The 19,530-nt window shown below is 43.8% G+C and overlaps 1 protein-coding gene across 5 annotated transcripts in view; it reads left to right on the plus strand.

Moving 5' to 3' along the window:
• PLEKHG1 (pleckstrin homology and RhoGEF domain containing G1) overlaps window positions 1-19,530 on the plus strand; it is a 242,103-nt gene that overhangs the window by 201,369 nt on the left and 21,204 nt on the right. For all 5 annotated transcript variants that reach the window (XM_043456816.1, XM_043456813.1, XM_043456818.1 and 2 more), the window contains 7 exons: window positions 861-907; window positions 5,181-5,331; window positions 9,503-9,634; window positions 12,124-12,306; window positions 12,398-12,493; window positions 12,677-12,763; window positions 18,467-18,500. In XM_043456816.1, the coding sequence (XP_043312751.1) occupies window positions 861-907; window positions 5,181-5,331; window positions 9,503-9,634; window positions 12,124-12,306; window positions 12,398-12,493; window positions 12,677-12,763; window positions 18,467-18,500 (730 nt within the window). The remainder of the gene's footprint in view (window positions 1-860; window positions 908-5,180; window positions 5,332-9,502; window positions 9,635-12,123; window positions 12,307-12,397; window positions 12,494-12,676; window positions 12,764-18,466; window positions 18,501-19,530) is intronic.

Here is a 19,530-nt window from a genome sequence, read left to right on the forward strand (position 1 = left end):
ACACTGAGGAAACCAGAACTGAAAGAGACACGTGTACCCCAGTGTTCATCACAGCACTGTTTATAATAGCCAGGACATGGAAGCAACCTAGATGCCCATCAGCAGACGAATGGATAAGGAAGCTGTGGTACATATACACCATGGAATATTACTCAGCCATTAAAAAGAACACATTTGAATCAGTTCTAATGAGATGGATGAAACTGGAGCCCATTATACAGAGAGAAGTAAGCCAGAAAGAAGAACACCAATAGAGTATACTAACACATATGTGTGGAATTTAGAAAGATGGTAACGATAACCCTGTATGCGAGATAGCAAAAGAGACACAGATGTATAGAACAGTGGACTCTGTGGGAGAGGGTGAGGGTGGGATGGTTTGGGAGAATGGCTCTGAAACATGTATATTATCATATGTGAAACGAATCGCCAGTCCAGGTTTGATGCATGAGACAGGGTGCGCAGGGCTGGTGCACTGGGATGACCCTGAGGGATGGGGTGGGGAGGGAGGTGGGAGGGGGGTTCAGGATGGGGAACACATGTACACCCGCAGCGGGTTCATGTCAATGTATGGCAAAACCAATACAATGTTGTAAAGTAATTAGCCTCAAAAAAAAAAAGCATTTAATGATCTCAAATGAGTCCAAGTGCATGTGGATTCTAGGTATAAATCAAGGTAGTTAAAATGGCATGAATGATTGCCACAGGGACTCAGAAGACAGGCCAAGGTGGTTAGAGAAACAACTTCTAAAACAACACCTTCTAAAGGATGAATGATATGTCTTTTACTTTTCATTGAATGTTGATGTCTCTACTTTTTTTTTTTCTTAGCCAGTTACATCTCTTTTGTTTCCTTGCAGAGTGAAGAGTTCCACATTTATACCCAGTATTGCACAAACTATCCAAGGTACGCCTTGAATGTGTGGGGATACTTTTGCTTACCATCATGTTGCTTGAAGTTGGTCAACACAGTATATGTGGTCAGGAGGCACTATGTGCCTGGCGCTGTGCTGAATACTGTGGGAAAACTGCAGAAATGCTGAGAACGGATCACAGGGGTACCCTGATATTGATCCATTCAGGCCTAGGGACTACCCAGCAGGGCCAGCACAGGGGAAAATTGTGAATGACCTTAAAGGAGGCCAAAAAGATTGTTAGGTGTCCTCCATTGGACTCCTAGAAGTGTTTGGCTAGAAGAAGGCTTATCTATTAACCCTTTTGTATGTGTGCTGTGTTTTTAAGAATGTGGGATGCCCTGCTAATGAGTTAATATAATCTATCTGGGGATAAAATAGGTTATATTTTTGCTATCTAAGTTCTAGAAGCTGCGCAAGTTTTATGGAGCGCAGAGAAGGGAATGATCATGATAAGCTTCCTTACCTGGACCATCAATTCAGGTTCACTTACACCCAAGGTGCTGGCAGGAGGTCTGCTGAAGGAGCACCCTCAGTGATCATTCAGTAAGGGAATCAGGTCTAAGGCCACGACTCACTCTGCTGGAAATCTTTTTTTCTGCAAAAGACATTTATTGAGCACTTATTAATTTCAAGTGCTGCTCTTGATGCTATAAATACAAAATGTGGTTGAATTTCATTTTCCCAGCAATCTAGAGATGTTAAGGGATTAAAGAAAAGCAGAACACATAGACAGCACAGGGCCTGGCCCTGATAAGTCCTCCAGAAGTGCTTGTTCATCACCGTCCCTGCCCCATCCCACTGCATGGGTGAAATCATCGAGCCTCCAGTAGGTTTATTGATTTTACAGGAGTCACACAGCTGACAAATGAGCGAACCCAGCTGGGATTTAAACCAAGGTTGGTCTGGCCTCAGACCTCATGCTGCTACATCCTTGTAGAATTTCTGAAGCTTTGTGATTCCCTCCGCCCCATACCTTTCTACTGTCTGCCTGCCCATGACTAGCAGGACTAGTGTTGTTACGTTAGGCATGAACCAGGAAGAGAGCTCAGGGGACTTTTGTCTACTCTGTAGCCAGTCTTGGTATGGACGTGTCCTTAAGGATAAAGTGGGTGCTGGGGTCCATCTTGAAGAGAAGCCAGCAGGCTGAGCCCTTCCTGCCACTGTGATCAGGAAGAGCAAGTGGGTCATTCCTTCCTGGGGGAGGCCCTAGAAAGCCAGTGTGGATTAAAGGATGTGAAGCCAGAGGCTCGGGCTTACCAGTGGCAAAATTCTTTCCATTGGAGGGTTTTCACCTCATCCTCTAAATACTGGTCTGCATATTGTGCTGTGGTCATTTATTTGCTTGGTGGCCAGGGATGTTTTTCCCAGGTTTCTCTGAAAACAAAAAACAAAACCCCACATACAAACTAGTACATTTATCCATCTCCTTATCTGTAGACCCACCCACACTTTACCCAATTTCACTTACACAATGCTCTCTCCTGAAACACGTGTTGCCACCTCTCTGCTAAAGATAATCAGGAAATTGTAGGATGCCCCAACTGAATCCATGGTCCTTATGCCAAAAGCCAGCATTATACCACACCCTGATGCAGAGAAATCACAGAATCAGGCCTCAACTTCTCCATAGACCTTCCTCCTGAGAAAAATGGAAAACCTTTCCACTCTGAAGAATCAGCAGAGCCCTGGACCCAGTTACCAAGAGCCAGATGCCAGAGTGGTTTGTGTGAAGGATTATGTCTGTGTACATTTCATTATAAACATGTCATATGAAGAAATATCTTCTGAATATTTAGTTTTTGAGGTTTATATTAGGAAGATTTTTCTAACTTCATAATAAGAATGGAGAGTGCAAAATGAAAGCAACTTTTATAAACTTGGCTGCTTCAGGGTCAGGGGACAGGCACAGTCATTTGTGCAAGGACATTTTTGAGGGCCTGTCCTTCATGGAGCACAAGTCCACATTCAGCACACACTGGTGGGAGATAGGAACTAATATCCCTTGCCTTCAAGCAGTTCATTTTCTTTTGAGGGTCAGAACTGAACCAAATGCAAGAGTGGAACAGCCATTAGGAAGGATCAAATCCATGAATATAAGTCAATGCAGCACCACCTCAGTCATGTGTAACAGAGGCTAAAGATGCATGAGATAAAGGAGGAGAAGTCAGGACAGTTTCCTGGAGGAAGTGTTTTCTATTTTGGATCTGACTTCAAAAAAGGAAAGAAACATGTTAGCAGGGAGATGCTCCCAGGCCCTCTCAGTGAAGTGGGTACATCCGAGTCTTGCCCAGTTGTGTGGTTTTCATGTTCATAGAAAAAGATTTTCTCTCCTCCCCCTCCTAACCATTTGCCCTCTGAGGCCCAAGCTTTCCCTCCCTTCCCCCATCTTCACAAACTGTGAGCACCAGGTGTTTCAGCCCATCTGACAACGTGTCTTCCCCTTTTGGACCCGGGCTGGTGATATTAAGAGTCTCCTGCACGCCTTGACAGATGTCCTTCTTCATAGCAGTCACGCCCCGGTGACTTCCCTGGGAAAAGGCTCCAGCCCTCCCTCTTGTCCCCAGGGAGAGGCCCAGACCCGCTCAGGTCATTGTCCTCGAATGTCCCCCCGTGGCCTCAATCTGGAGTTCAGTGTGCTTAGCATCTCCTGCAGGTGTCTTATCCTTGTACAAGAACTCAAGACTTCAGAGGGTTAGACAGCCAGTGGGCAGCTGATTCTGACTCTAAAAAGCCTTAGAAAAGTCCCTGGGTTACATGATAAAGAATCGCTTTGAAATCTTCACTTGAAGGGAAAAATAAATCCGTTTGAACAGATACTTCTCCAAGCAGTCAGACACAAAAGGGATTCTGTTCACTTCGTCAGGAGACCACCGTCCATGTCACTTCCTTCCAAGGAGTTTATTTTGTTGTTTGACTCTGATTTTCTGAATTAATTCTGAAAACCTATTAAGATTTGGGGAGAAAGGGGCTGAAATTACTTCCACCTGCTTCTAACTTATGAGACCATGAGATTTTAATTTTTGTGTGTGTGTGTGTGTGATCTCACAAGACCACCAGTTTACTTCATGTGTAAGCTGTGAGCATTGTTTCAGCCATCTCTCTAGGATGTTTGGGGGCCATACTTCTTGGAGTGGAGAGGAATCCTGAGCCATTTTTCTAATACACTCTGTAAAGTGCAATCCTTGAGGACCAAAGTTAACCAGCTGTTTCAAAAACTGAATTTAGAATGAGGAGATACCTGGAGGTGGACAGAAAGGTCTGTTCAGAGATTCTCAAAGGGAAGTTCCCTGGGGGACGAGGTCTCCAAACACCTGCACGTAACATCACACACTCTGTGCACTTACACAAACACAACCAGCAAAGTAGGCGACAGATGTCTGGCGCGGGGCTGGGTCTGCTGGAAAGAAGCCACTCCTTTTTCTTAGTACAGTGGTGACCGCTCCTTGCAATGTAACTTGTGAAAACTGAATGCAGATATGAAGCTGAGCAATGAACAGAGATGCTCATGTGTGTGTGCTCAGTCACTCCACCATGTCCAACTCTTTGCAACCCCATGGACTGTCGCCCACCAGGCTCTTCTGCCCATGGAATTTGCTAGGCAAGAATATTGGAGTGAGTCGCCATTTCCAATTCTAGGGAATTTTCCTGACCCAGGGATCAGACCCACGCCTTTTGCATCTCCTGTATTGGCAGGCAGATTCTTTAAATTGGGGTACCATCCAATTTAAATCCCCTGTGACAAGCCCTGTGTCCTGATAGAGGCTTCATCTCCCTGAAGGACAGAGCTGGCAGCATAGATGTCACGTGTCCATGTCTCACCGCCCTCTTATAGTGTCTTTTTCTAATTCACCCAGAGGTGAATCGGGACCAGATTCACCCAATTCAACCAGAGGGACACCTTTTCCTCACCTGCCCAGAGGCATTCTAGTCTACCTATTACTCTGTCACTGCCTTATCTGCTTTAAGGCCTTGATACTTACTCTGGCATTTAAAGGGCTTGCCTGGTGGCTCAGATGGTAAAGAATCTGCCTGCAATGCAGGAGACCTGGGTTCAATCCCTGGGTTGGGAAGATCCCCTGAAGGAGGGCACGGCAACCCCCACCAGTATTCTTGCCTGGAGAATTCCATGGACAGATGGGCTACAGTCCATGGATTCGCCAAGTAGGACACGACTGAGTGACTAACATTTTCACCTTCACTGGCATTGAAAACTTGAATGTCTATGTCAAGAGTTACCATTTTGATTTTAAAATATTCTTGCAGATCCGTGGCCATGCTAACAGAGTGTATGAGGAACAAGATGCTGGCCAAATTCTTCAGGGAACGGCAGGAAACTTTGAAACACTCACTGCCTCTGGGGTCCTATCTCTTGAAGCCAGTTCAGCGGATTCTCAAGTATCATCTCCTTTTGCATGTAAGTTTCTGCCTGCACTGGAAGGACTTTCTAGAGGCTAGGGATTTTATGTGTATATATTAAGTTTAAGAGAAAAAAAATCAGATGTGGACATATGGAAACATTTTCCACACTCATACTTTACAACTGACTAATCTGCTTTGAGGAATTAAAGATATTTATATTGTAGGCCTGCAGCCTCATTGACAGCAGCCAAGTAGAAAGATTCATTTTAGCTCTGATGGTGAAAGGGCTTACAAGTCCTTCACTCCGGGCAGTGACAGTTTCAGGCAAGGAGCTGTCTTCTTAATGAACAACAGATTTTGTGTGTATGTTTTATTTTACTTCCATGAACCCGGATTCGGTAGGCAGTTGGGAGTAAGAGCTGTTTGTCACAGATTGGCTTTCGTAGGAGCAAAGAGAAAGGGCTGAAAGGAGAGAAGACAGATGAGCAGTGTGATAAATGTCTTTGAGCTGGGCTTCACCTCACTTTGGGTTCTGTTCTCTTTATATCATTTCCCATTATTTGTACAAAATTTAAGGAGGCTTTAGAAACAAAAGTAGACATAGCTCTCATACATTCTCGTTTCTTATTCTCTAAGGAAGCTGATAAAAATGGAAAATAGTATTCTCAAAGTAATTTCATTCTGTAAGGAGGGTGAATTGCCTTGGCAACTTGACAAAGATAGGATAGCCAAGTGGTTTAGGTTAGGAGCAGGGCTGTGGTCAAGACACTACCTAGATTCCAGTCCTGTACATTTCCCACATTCTCACAGGCAGTCAGTACAGATAAACTGTTATTTTTATTTTATTACTTTAATTTATTTTTTTAATTGGAGTATAACTGCTTTACAATGGGGCTTCCCTGATGGCTCAGACAGTAAAGAATCTGCCTGCAGGACAGGAGACCCAGGTTTGATCCCTGGGTTGGGAAGATCCCCTGGAGAAGAGAATGGCTACCCACTCCCGTATTCTTGTTGCCTGGAGAATCCCACGGACAGAGGAGCCTGATGGGCTGCAATGTTATGTTCGTTTCTGCTGTAAAACAAAGTGAACCAGCTACATGTATACATGCATCCCCTTCCCTCTTGAGCCTTCCTCCTATCCCCCTGCTTTATTATTTTTAATGCTACATTAAAAATCTTTTCTTAAAAAGATTTAAATCTAGAGTTCCTATCTCTGTCAACATGCCTGCAGTATACATGTATCTCTTTTTAAATGATTCCAGGCTTCTAGCTTGGTTAATCATTCCAAGGTTGCTCAGTTCACACGCATTTAAAACTTAAAGCACTCTTTATGGTCCATCTTTACCAGAAATTTCTCAGCTTTGTCTGTTTGCCTGTGTGGCCCATCTTGGGAGAATCTTGTGTCCTATGAAACCACATTGTGGATATTACTTTAGTTGTTCCATTGGCTTTAATGACCCTTAAGTTTAGTGGGATTAATTTACTAAATCGGTGCCAAATAATTCTTTAAAAAATACTGGCTTTCCCACGATAGATCTTTTCTGGACTCTGCTAATATGGTATAGACCGTAGCCTGCAAGGCTTCTCTGTCCATGGAATTCTGCAGGCAAGAAGACTGGAGTGGGCTGCCATTCCCTTCTCCAGGGGATCTTCCCGACCTAGGGATCGAACCCGGGTCTCCTACATCACAGGCAGATTCTTTACCATCTGAGCCACCAGGGAAGCCCATCTGAGTCTAGTGTGTCCCAGTAATATCTACTTAATGGCTTTCTAGACAGTAAGTCAATCAAAAGAAAAGTCTCAGGTCTCTGTCACTTAAATAAGACTCCACTCAAGATTCTTACAAAGAGTTAACTGCTAGGAAGAACAGCCTTACCCTCTAAATTAAAAGCTGGGATATTAATACATGCTGCTATAACAAAATGCCATAACCTGGGTGACTTGGACAACAAACATTTATTTCTCATAGTTTTGGAGGCTGGAAGTCAAAGATCAGAGGGCAAGCACGGCTGAGTTCTCATTTGCAGACTGCCTTCTCCTCTTCGTTTCCTCGCATGGTAAAAAGAGGCAAGACTGCTCTCCAGGATCTCTTTTATGAGAGCACTAGCCCCATTTATGACAGCACCACTCTCATGGCGTCTTGTTTGCCTGCTAAATCTTATTCAACTCGGCAGTCCCATGGACTGCAGCATGCCAGGCTCCTCTGTCTTCCATTATCTCCCAGAGTTTGCTCAAATTCATGTCCATTGGATCAGTGATGCCATCCAACCATCTCATCCTCTGCCACCCCTTTCTCCTTTAGCTTCAATCTTTCCCAGCATCAGGGTCTTTTCCAATGAGTCAACTCTTCACATGAGGTGGCCAAAGTACTGGAGCTTCAGCATCAGTCCTTCCAATGAATATACAGTTGATTTCCTTTAGAATTGACTGGTTTAATCTCTTTGCAGTCCAAGGGACTCTTAAGAGTCTTCTCCAGCACCACATTTCAAAAGCATCAATCTTTTGGTGCTCAGCCTTCTTTATGGTCCAACTCTCACATCCGTACATGACTACTGGAAAAACCATAGCTTTGACTAGACAGACCTTTGTCAGCAAAGGGGTGTCTCTGCTTTTTACTACATTGTCTAGGTTTGTCATAGCTTTCCTTCCAAGAAGCAAGCGTCTTTTAATTTCATGGTTGCAGTCACTGTTTGCCTGGCCTAGTTACCTCGAAGCGCCCCCATCCTAATCCCAGCACATTAGAGGAAAGGATTTCAACATACTAATTTGTGGAAGATACAACCACTCAGTCTATAATAGCTGAGAGTGAAGAAAAAAGGGAAGAACAGTAGTTAGATGAATTTAAAACTGACTTCTGGTTTCCTGGAGTATTTTTGCTTTCATACTTGCTTTAGAGTGTTCCTTCTGTATCATTCACATCACTTCAAAGTTGTGTAGTCACCCGTGACAATCCCCACAGGAATACACTGTACTTCTGAGTCTGTTTATGATCAACAGGAGTGCCTCTTAGGCTAAAAGAAGAAATGATTATTTTTTAAAGTTTGCTGTTGATCTTACCTGGGAATTATTCGTGATGTGGTTTCATAGGACCTTTCTCACAGCTGAGTCTGAGTGTAGCAAGAAAATGTAAATTCCTTGCCAGTTTCTAGCTAGATGGAAAGTTTGAGGATTCAGTAAAAGTGAACAAAGTGACTATAAAACAATGGAATTTTCATAATTTATACCATAAGATTCAACCTGCACCCTTGAGCTTAACATGTGTGCATGATAAGTATCATAGCAACAATCTAATTGATCATAATATCTTCTTACTATTTTAAGTATTTATTGGAATTTAGATACCTACAAGATATTGCTGCTCTTTTAACAAGATACAGCTTCAATTAAAAAGCATTTATTTACCACCTAGCTCTCTGGTGGGCACTGTTGAGAAGATAAAGGATTAAAGGAACTATGCAATAGTCCCTATCCTTAGACTCACAGAAGTTTAGGGACATGTGTCTTGTGTACTTGAAAGAAGTGGAATAGCACCCTGTCCCTTTCTCATCTGCCTGGGACTGTGGAACTCCACTGCCCCGCAAAGGGCTGGTGTTACATTCTTCTTAGCATCAGAGAGTGAGTACTTGAACTATAAGCTCTCTCTCAACACTTGGAAGGAGTATCTTTAATGAATTTCATTTGGGCTTTAAAGCCTTGACTACATGAACATACACTTTATACATAGGTATTTTTTTAAACATAACGTCCACTATTTTCTTTTTCTTTTTTAGTTTGTTATGTACTAAGCCCTGTGTGTGATGTTTTCCTTCCTCTGGGAGAAAAAAAAAAAAATCAGTGTATTTTCTGTATTTTAAGAGTGAGAACTATATACATCGGCAACCAGGAATTTCAGAAATCTCCAACTGTAATATCAACTCTCCTCTCTCCTACAATCACCCTGATGTCTCTGTGAGACTTAATGGCCTGTATACTTGTTTCATCATCCTTGTCAAATTCCTCCTTGTAAAATTCTAATCAACTTCTACCTTTCCTAACTCCATTTTTATTCATTCTTATCATTTCTTTGCAGGTTTTTCTGGTAGTTATCTCAAGACCTTAAGGAAAGATAGTAGTGTATAAATAAATAAGCAAAAATAAAATGAGAAACTCATCATAGATTTGTTTCAGTGAATATATGAAAAAAAAATGAAAATAATGAGGGTGGTTTTTTGTTATTTTTGTTTTAGGAAATAGAAAATCACCTTGACAAGGACACAGAGGGCTACGATGTGGTGCTTGATGCCATAGACACGATGCAGAGAGTAGCCTGGCACATCAACGACATGAAGCGGAAACATGAACATGCGGTCCGCCTGCAGGTGAGGCCAGGGCGGCAGTGTCTGGTGAGGCCGTGGGCCTGTTGCTTGTTACCGTTTCCCAGATCAGATCCTAAGTCTGCTCAATTATCGCAGGTCACTCAGAGTCTTCATCATAGATCTTGCTGAGAAAAGATCAGGACAAAAAAAAAAAGAAAAGATTAGGACATCAGTAATACTGATCATTGTTGAATGTAGTTATTATGGCTCAGGGAACTCAAACTGGGGCTCTGTGACAACCTAGAGGGGTGGGATGGGGTGGGAGGTGGGGGGCAGGTTCAAGAGGGAGGGGACATACATACACCTAATTCATGTTGATGTATGGCAGAAACCAACATGATATTGTTAACATGGCTAATTCATGGCTAATTCATGTTGATGTATGGCAGAAACCAACATAATATTGCAAAGTTGTTATCCTTCAATTAAAAATAAATCAATCCCTGAGTCAGGAAGATCCCCTGGAGAATGGAATGGCAACCCACTCCAGTATTCTTGCCTGGAGAATTCCATGGACAGCGGAGCCTGACAGGCTACATACAGTCCATGCAGTTGCAAAGAGTCAGATGCAATTGAGTGTCCAAACTGTGTAAAAGGGTTTTAAGCCTCTATTCCTCTGTCACTAGTTCACACAAAGTTGTGAGATGGTGAACATGTGGTGATGGGGCAGGGGACTCGGGAAGGAGGACTAAGTCCATAACCAGGTCCTTAGCAGCTTTCCTGGGGAGGGGACGTCACCCCTGCATTTTAGATCCCTCACTTTTAAAATAAGACACATTTGCTAATGTCCCTTCCATCGTCACCGTATTTAGCTCTAGATTCCTGGGAACTTTGGATAGATGCTAAGTCAGTGGCCATGTCCTAGGCACCTTAGAAGATGCACTATTTAAAAACTGAAGGTCGTGTGTGCTCAGAGACTAGGCCAAGGCTCTTGGTTGTCCCCGGAGTAAAAGAAAAGCCCAATGTGACTCCATGCTATGCAGACCGCCTGCGTTCAGCTTGGGAGGGGAGCAAACCCTGTCCTTTGGCCCATACATTCAAACAGAGCTCTAGGTTTCATCCACATGCAGCCAGAGGGTGGTAATTGACTGTCAAAAATCAAAGGAAGAGGACATTCTAATCTTCCAGGCCATATCTGCTTTGTGTAAGCAATAATAAAGGTTTTAATGCTTCACCATTGAAGTGTTCTGTGGACATAATGTCAGACATACTGTCAGCTAGTTATTCAGAAATGGCTCAATGACTTTTTTCATAGCTTAGGAGTCTATCTGGCAGTCTGAAGACACCACTAAATCAGTCTCTGGCTCTGAATCACCTCCATTTGTACCTTCAACTTAAGAATTGTAGAGTGGTTTTGTGGGCTGCTTAATTCAGTGCTGTTTTTGAATATTTTCATTTTTCCAAAAATGACAAAATCCATTTTCTTTAAAAAGTTAATATGGACATACAATATATCCCAAAGAAACTTCAAAGTCAGGTTATCCATTTCTATTTATCAAGTTCCATTAAAAGTGCAATGGGGGACTTCCCCGGTGGTCCAGTGGTTAAGAATCTGCCTTCCAATGCAGGGGACACAAGTTTGATCCCTGCCCAGGGAACTAAGATCCCATATGCCAAGGGGCAACTAAGCCCACACAGGGGAACTACTGAACCCATGAGCCACAACTAACACCCAATGCAGCCAAAAAACAAAAACAAACAAAAGCCACACTGGTGAAGAAACGTTCATTTCCTTTCCCCCAGTGAATGGGATTAATGTCAGAAAATTTCTGAGAAGATGTATCTTGTGTTATCTTCTACCAGTTTTCACTATGGGTTACTTGTATGTGGTGTGAATTCAATTTCTGGAAGAAGGCTTTTAGGTCAGTAGCTCTGAAGGTTTTGTCCAAAAGATAAGGGATGAGCATGTCTTGGGAAGGATGGTGAGAAGGCCATACACCAGCAGCTTCTGTACCTGGCTTTTGAAAGACAACCCCACTGCCATAGTAGAGGGATTGTCACCAAGTGGAAAGAAGTGACTAGCAACTTGTCAAATAACACCTTGGTTCAGTTCTACTAACCCTTAAGTGACACCAGCCCTAAATGGAGATTCATGTCGTGGACATCAGACACCATCAGACACCACTCAGGACCCTGAGACCCTGCCACGGGTATTTGGACCCCATTCTTGAGGCTCAGCAGGCTTCCCAGGTGGCGCTAGTGGTAAAGAGCCCACCTCCCAAAGCAGGAAACAGAAGAGGTGGGTTCGATCTCTGGGGTCGGGAAGATTTCCTAGAGGAGGAAATGGCAACCCACTCCAGTATTCTTGCCTGGAGAATCCTATGGACAGAGGAACCTGGCAGGCTACCATCTATAGGGTCATAGAGAGTCAGACACAATTGAAGCACCTCAGCACGCATGCACCCATCAAGGCTCAACAAACCGGCCCCTGTGTCCTCCCCGCCTTGCCCTCCCACCTCCTGCTTAATCACAGGAAACGTTCACTCTTTCAGGAGATACAGAGTCTGCTCACCAACTGGAAGGGGCCAGACCTGACCAGCTACGGGGAGCTGGTGCTCGAAGGGACCTTCCGCCTCCAGCGGGCCAAGAATGAGCGGACGCTCTTCCTCTTTGACAAGCTGCTGCTCATCACCAAGAAGAGAGATGACACGTTTACATACAAAGCCCACATCCTGGTAGGTCTGAGTGAGCGTCCTGGGTGGGGACTGGGGGCTCTGATTCCGCTCCCTTGCAAGCCTGCCTCGCCCTCTCTGCTCGCCCCTCCAGTGCGGCAACCTCATGCTGGTGGAAGTGATCCCAAAGGAGCCCCTGAGCTTCAGCGTCTTCCACTACAAGAACCCCAAGCTGCAGCACACGGTTCAGGTAACAGCGTCCCCTTGCCTCCCTGTGAGGCTCACCCTCATGCATGATGAGCATCACATGCCCGACGGCCTTTCCACGGCTTTCTGGCCACCCTGCGTGTGTCCCGTCTGGTCAGAGGTCCTAGGAGTGGCCGTGTCTTGTGAGAGGTAGGGTTGCCTGACTGTCCACCTCTCCTCCTGGTAGGCGAAGTCGCAGCAAGACAAACGCCTGTGGGTTCTGCACCTGAAGAGGCTGATCCTGGAGAATCATGCGGCGAAGATTCCAGCTAAGGTAAGACCATGAGGGCAATGAACAATAAAATGGAAAGGAATTCAGATCTCAGGAAGACAGCCTGATGGGAATAAATGTGCACTTTCAAAATGAAGATTGTTGAAAGAGAAGCACTGTAAGGAACAACTGCACCAGCCATTCATACTGAAAAGATTCATATACAGAGAGACTCTTCGGAGAGTTTTTGGTTTGTTAATGTCATTGTTGTTTGAAAGAAGAAAAATAAGGGAAAGATTGTACAAAAAATTTCTAGAGAGCTAGTAGAAAATAAAGGGAGTTATGAGAATTATTCAATGGTGTGCTAAGCACCTAGGGTAAATAAAGGTGGCTTAGGTTCTGTGGGAAGCGAGACCCAGACTTGGCCGTGAAGGAATCTGCAGACAAGGGAGCTAGTCATATAAATGATGAACTGTTTGCTAAATATGATGAATGAATAGAGAGATAGACCAAGTATTGTGGACGAGTGAAGTATTCAAGTTTGTGGTCGAGTGAGAAGAGGAAAGAAAATGCCTTTTACCTCAGTATTGGCGGGTGAGGAATATTTTTATTAAGTGGGGAAAAGAACAAGGGAAACCAAGCTGAGAGGACAGCATAAACAAAAAACAGAGGTGTGAAAAGGGGCCCTGTGTTAAACAGCACGCGGATTGTGCTTGAATGGAAGTCCACAGATTGAGTGGTCGAGTTCTCAGGAGGTGGAGTAGGAGGTAGGATTAGGAAAGTGGAAAGCAGTCAGCTGAACTTTGAAGGCTTTGAACACACACACACTGAGGAACGTGGATTATTGTAGGGGGAAACTCCTGAAGGTTTTGGAGGGAGGGGATGGTCTGTTTTGTGTTCTGAGAGTGTCACTTTGGGGGCAGTGTGACGGATAAGCTGGTGGAGCATCACTGGCAGCAGGAAAAGAATTGGCAGGTCTCCATGGTGGGCTAGAAAGGAGAAGAGGGGCACAGCCAGGGAGCATAAGAGGAGGAGGAGGGGCAGTGTAGAAGAGGAGAGGGAGAAGTAAGTCAAGGATGAGTCAGTTGTTGGGCCAAGAGCATGGTGTCATAAATTCCGAGACAGGCTGCCAGGGAGACGAACTGGTTGGATGGGCCCGAGAGGGAGGCGTGGTGGCCCATGTGCAGGGGCAGTTCAGCTTCAGGAGAGACGCGGGTCTCTCCACCCAGGCAGTCACCAAAGCCCGGAGATTTGATAGGAGGGCCCATGCAAATGCAAAACGGAAGACAGACCCTTGGGAATCCAACATCTAAGTGCTCGGCAAGGGGCAGGGGATTTGGAGAAGAACCAAAGATAGAGTGGCCAAATGAGGCAGTAAGAAAACCGAAGGAGAAAGGTGTGGTAAGAAAAGAAGGAAAGAACCTCTCTGAGAAAGAGTGGAGTAACCGTCTCAAAGGCCGCAGAGATGACAACAGATTCAAACAGAAAAGCAGGTATTAGGTTTGGCAGCTAAGAGATAAGGGAGAGAGAGAACAGTGGGTCAAAGAGAAATAAGGAACAGACCAGGTGTGGCCTTCTTTTTTTAAACAAAGTTCAGAAGGGCCAAACAGTGGTAGTTTGAGGAGAGGTAAGATCAAAGGAAGACACTTTGCCCTCATGAAGAATGTCGTGGGCACATGGGCTGAGGGAATGAGGAAAGGAAATGGGAGACAGGAAAGATAAGAGGTGGGGCACTCCTTGAAATGTGACTCTGGGGAGATGGTAGGATAGGGACAACCTTAATCCAGAATTTGGGGAGGGGGTGTGTACTGTAAATACAGTCTAATAAAAACATTAGATGGTGAATATAATGATGGGAACTCAAAACTTATTGTTTACTAAAAAAATATTCAAGAACTGCTAATGCACACCTCCATATATAAAAACATGGGTTTTTCAAGCTTTTAAAAGCTAGAATTAATTCCACTGGTCTTAGGAACCAAAAATTGATGCAACTCTATGTAAAATTTAACAAATCCATTCACCTTCTTTATACTAATGACAGTTTTTATGTTAACTTTACCAGCAGGTGTAGGGGTTAGTCTTGTCAAGAGTCAGAAACAGCTTCCCTGAGCTGGGGGAAGAAGAAAAATAAGAGAGGATAAACTTTGAGGTGGACTTGAGAGAGCTTAAAGGGTTTGCCTTCACTAAAGTTGCTGGTAACAGCATCTGCCGGGTGAGTAAAGCAAAGATGGGGCTAGGTGTCCAAGGGCAAGTGGAGAGCTTCAGAGCACAGGCTAAAGAACATGGACTAGGGACTTTCCTGGTGGTCCAGGGGCTAAGACTCTCTGCTCCCAGTGCTGGGGGCCTGGGTTTGATCCCTGATCGGGGAAATAGATCCCACATGTGGCAATTAAGAGTTCCCATGCCACAACTAAAGATCTTGCATTCAACAGCGGAGATCAGAGATACCACGTGCCACAGCTAAGATCTAGTGCAACCAAATAAATAAATATTAAAAAAAAAAAAAAAAAACACATGGACTAGAGAATCAGTGGGGATGACTACAGTCATCTGTCAAAGGAATCTGGACCCCAATGAGGCTGACCACCACGAACCAATGTGATGACTCAGCAACTTCTAAACTAGTGTGAGGAACCCTGGCACACATAGGTTGCCCAAGGCTGGAGACCAGCAGAGCAGTGAGGGGAAAGGTTAACAGGGAAGGCACGGTGCTAACCAGCATCCAACCTGCAGTGATTGAATGTAATTCCCAGGCTGAGTGGAGCGTGAAACCAGCCAGGAAAACAGGTGCATGTTGAAGGATAAGTCAGAGAACTGGTTCAGCAAGAGTCCGGGTGGAGAGATTGAAATACAGAGATCTATCATTGAAGGAGGGACTTTTGGAGTCCTGCCTGCAAGAGAGGGCACTTCTGGATTATGATAAGGCTCTGGGGGCGGCTATGATTATGCATTGCTTGCTGTTCTGGAGTGGAGGGAAAGGTTAGATGTCCTAACGCAGGGGGAAGGGGTCTCTGCTGGGGCGGAGAAGAGGCAAGTAGAGCAGTAAATGGGACGACGCTCATGAGAGCAGAACTGGGTGGAAAATGACGCGATCTGAGATTTCTGAGAAAGAAAGTCTGTTTGCTCTTTGCATACTTTTTGAAAAGTCTGTGAAGCTTGTCCTCAGGGGCTGTCAGCAGCGCTTCTGTGCCCAGAAAATGAATGTGTATGGGTGTGGGCTTTGACTGAGGTGTGAGTCTCAGCTCATCAGGGCGTTCCAAGGGGTCAGGTAACTCACGCAGAGAGGTGAATGCATTTTCTTCATACTTAGTCATTTGTTCGCTGGCCTCGTCTCTTGGAATGCCCTTCTGAGCAAATGGCAGGTGCCATTGATAAGCCCCACCTGTTGTTCTCCTGTCTCTGGGAAAATCAAAACCGCCAAAGGGGTTCTGAAAGGCAGTTATTGGCCATTACAAAATGAAGCTAGCTTACAGAACTTCCTCTCTCTCCCACACTAGGGGGTGTGTATTCCAGGCAGTTTTCCCTTTGTATTTTATAAGGGTTAATAGAGTCACGGTAGAGCTGCACTTTTTTGTCCCTAATCCTTTTAGGATGTAAATGATCTATTTTTTCAGCTACAAATGCTTGAGCACCCGTACAGTGTGCTGAGAAATATGCTTATTTCTTCAAAATGCCTGCTGCCATTCTAGAGAAATAAAAACAGAGGCTCAGAGATGGAAAGTAAACTGACCTCGTTTATGCAACTAGTATATGAATGAGTCCAGATTCAAACCCAGTTCTGCCTGGCCTCAAAGATGGTCTTAATTACATTGTTCCCATGGGAAATGAAAGCACTCTTATTTACTATATTATATCCACTATAAGGTTATAATAATTTTCTATCTTATTTAAACAGGATTATTACTAATCTGAATTTTTCACTTTTCGCAAGACTATTTCTTAAATTATTTTCTTAAAGCTTTCAAAATATATTTACTCTTATTAAATAAAATGCATAATGGGAAAAATATCAAAAAATGTATTATTGTTCTACTATTTAACAGCTTAAGAAGTTAGGTTCCTCCTAAAGAGTCAACACAACAACTAAACAAAGAACAAAACCTCCTTCTGGTCCTTTAATTCCATGATGGTCCTTGACTGACCCCTAGTGGAAAATGTGGGAATAGTACTTTTTGATGTTAACTGTCAAGGCAAGAAATAAAAATACTGAGTTCTTATAGTCAAGCTTATAAATATCAAGAAACTTCCTGGAAGTTAGCCATATGATCCCTCTATATACCTGGTATATACACTAACTTTTGTCCAGATTAATTGGGAATAAGGCTCAGGTAGAAACTGTTGGATTTTCTATATACACATGGTTCTGCAAATGCCCTTCACAGAAATTGAGCTAACATTTGTGTCTAAAATTAACTTGACTAGTAACCTCAAACTCTGAATGTATGGTAAAAAATGTCAGTGTTATTAAAAAAAAAACTAAGCATTTGTTTTCTCAAAATTAAGGTGACTGCATCAAGGATTTTTTTTTTTTTTTATTGCCACTTAGCCTAGACATTTTTACTGTGATGTCACATACTGCGACAAAGTAAAATTATTCTGTAAGTTATTCTTAGCATAATATTTGTAGGCTCGGTCATACTACCTTGAAAAATGAAAATGACATTCAGGAGGCAAGAAAGCCTACCTTATTTTTTTCTTCTTTGAGTCCTCGGGCAAAATAATTCATATTAAGGCCACTAACCTATCTTTTTATAGTTCCCTAAACATCGATAACATATGACAACAATCATAACCAAAAGAAGCCTCACGGCAATAAACTTCAGAAGCTCAGGGTTGAGGTGGGGAGAAGGATGTATGTAGAGGAAGCAAGAGTCAAGGTTATCAGGGTCAGTCCCCTGCGGGAGTAGATGGAGTAGATGGTAACTAACTGGGTTAAATGGCTGTCATTTGCTACCAGTAGCAAGTGTGAAAGGTGGGTCCTATCTGACCATCTTTAGATTGAGGGAACTGATGCAGAAATTTGAGAGCACCTGCCTAGTTAAGAGCTAGAGCTGGATCACGGGCGGTGTCCTCCAGGGCTCTCCTCCCACACTGCAGCTCTTTCTCCCCCTCGGGAGATTCCAGGGCACACAAAAGAGATGGTGGTGCAGGCATGCTGCAGGGAGCTGGGAGAGTCAGCTGATAAGTTTATCACATTTGGAGGGAGGAAAACATAAGAACCGTCCAACAACTATTTTGCATTCAGCTCAAAAGAGTTATCATGCCCGTGATATGAGGAGGGCTGGTGGTGTAGGTTCTGTTCCTTGAACCTTTGATTGCATAGATTGAGATTGGATTCAATAGACCAGGGTTGGGTAGAAGGAATCTAGATTATATGATAAACTGCTCAGTCAAGGTATGGATCCTTTGCTGAAAGTGTCTTTCTCTCTTTCCCTCTTCTTTTCCCTTCATCCTCCTCCCTCCGTCTTCTCCCACCCCACCTTCCCTCCTTTCTTCCTTCCCTTTTTTCTTCCCTGGTGGAGGCTGTAAGCTTAGCCCCGGGGCACTGTAGGGACAGTATCTACCATCCACACAAGGATGCTCAACTGTTTGAATCCCTTGAACTCTGTATTAGTGCCTAAAAAAAAATGAGTTTTCGTTTTATAAAAACTTTTTAAAAACCACTCGTCCCAGTGGGCTAAAACCTGTCTTGGGATTGGCAGTTTAAAAAAGAAACAAACAAAACAGGACTTTGTAATTATAACTACATCTTCTTTCTTTCAGGCCAAGCAAGCAATACTTGAAATGGATGCCATTCGTAAGTTTTGGGTTTTTTTTGCACAATTTGAAATTTCATTGTCTACTTGTATCTGTCACATTTTCTGTCTTCAGGTTTACAGATGTCAGTTGTCAATTGTGAGATGTCAAAACTCAAGTGTAAGAAAGTAGCAGCTCTCTATTCACTGTTGTAACAAAAAGATCCAGTTGAACTCTTTTTAACCCATTGGCTTCTTTCTACATTGATTTCCCCTGGTTCATCTGTGAGCCCACCAGTGGTTCATCACATGTCTCCACATCAACTCACAACAAGCTATGCTTCCAGGATCACCTCTTACCCCACCTCCATCACCACCAAAACAATGAAGGTCTCACAATGCATTTCCCACATCACCCCATGAGCCAAAAATATATTGATTATCTGCAAGAATCACACTAACTTGATAGGTGTTGGTTCCTGATACAGCTCACATTTAAAGTTACAACTGCCCCACATGTGTGACTGTGTCTTACACTTCTCATAGCAGGCAGAGAATAAATACAAGTGAGGTCTTTCCAATAAAATAAGACCTGTTCAAAGCACTTACCACATCCTTGTTACCACCCGGGTTAAACAGACTTTGAAAAGAAGCAATAGCTTCAAAGACTTACAGCCAAGTCTGACAGAAACTTTTACTCAAAACTTCCTACCTTTGAGGAATCTTTCCCCAAGTACAAACACTAATTCACTTACACAACACCCTCTCTTCCTCCTAGCCTGCTGGTTGTTAATCTCCAGCAGGAAAAGAAATGAAACGTTACTGAAATAAAGAAATGAGCACCAGCACCAAGATTCCTCATTGCATGCCCACTGGACGCCACCAGGAAATGATGCAAGCTGACCCCACCAGAGAGCTAGGCTGGGGCTCACTGCCCTGTGTTCTCTGAAGCCACTTATTTTATTCAGTAAAAATCTCTTTAAGATTGTTTTTTTTTTGCCGGGGGGGGGGGGGTGGCTTAGATGGTTAAGAAGCTACCTGCAATGCGTGAGACCCAGGTTTGATCCCTGGCTTGTGACGATCCCCTGGAGA

Source organism: Cervus canadensis, chromosome 33 (genome assembly GCF_019320065.1).
Source record: "Cervus canadensis isolate Bull #8, Minnesota chromosome 33, ASM1932006v1, whole genome shotgun sequence".
NCBI lineage: Eukaryota > Metazoa > Chordata > Mammalia > Artiodactyla > Cervidae > Cervus > Cervus canadensis.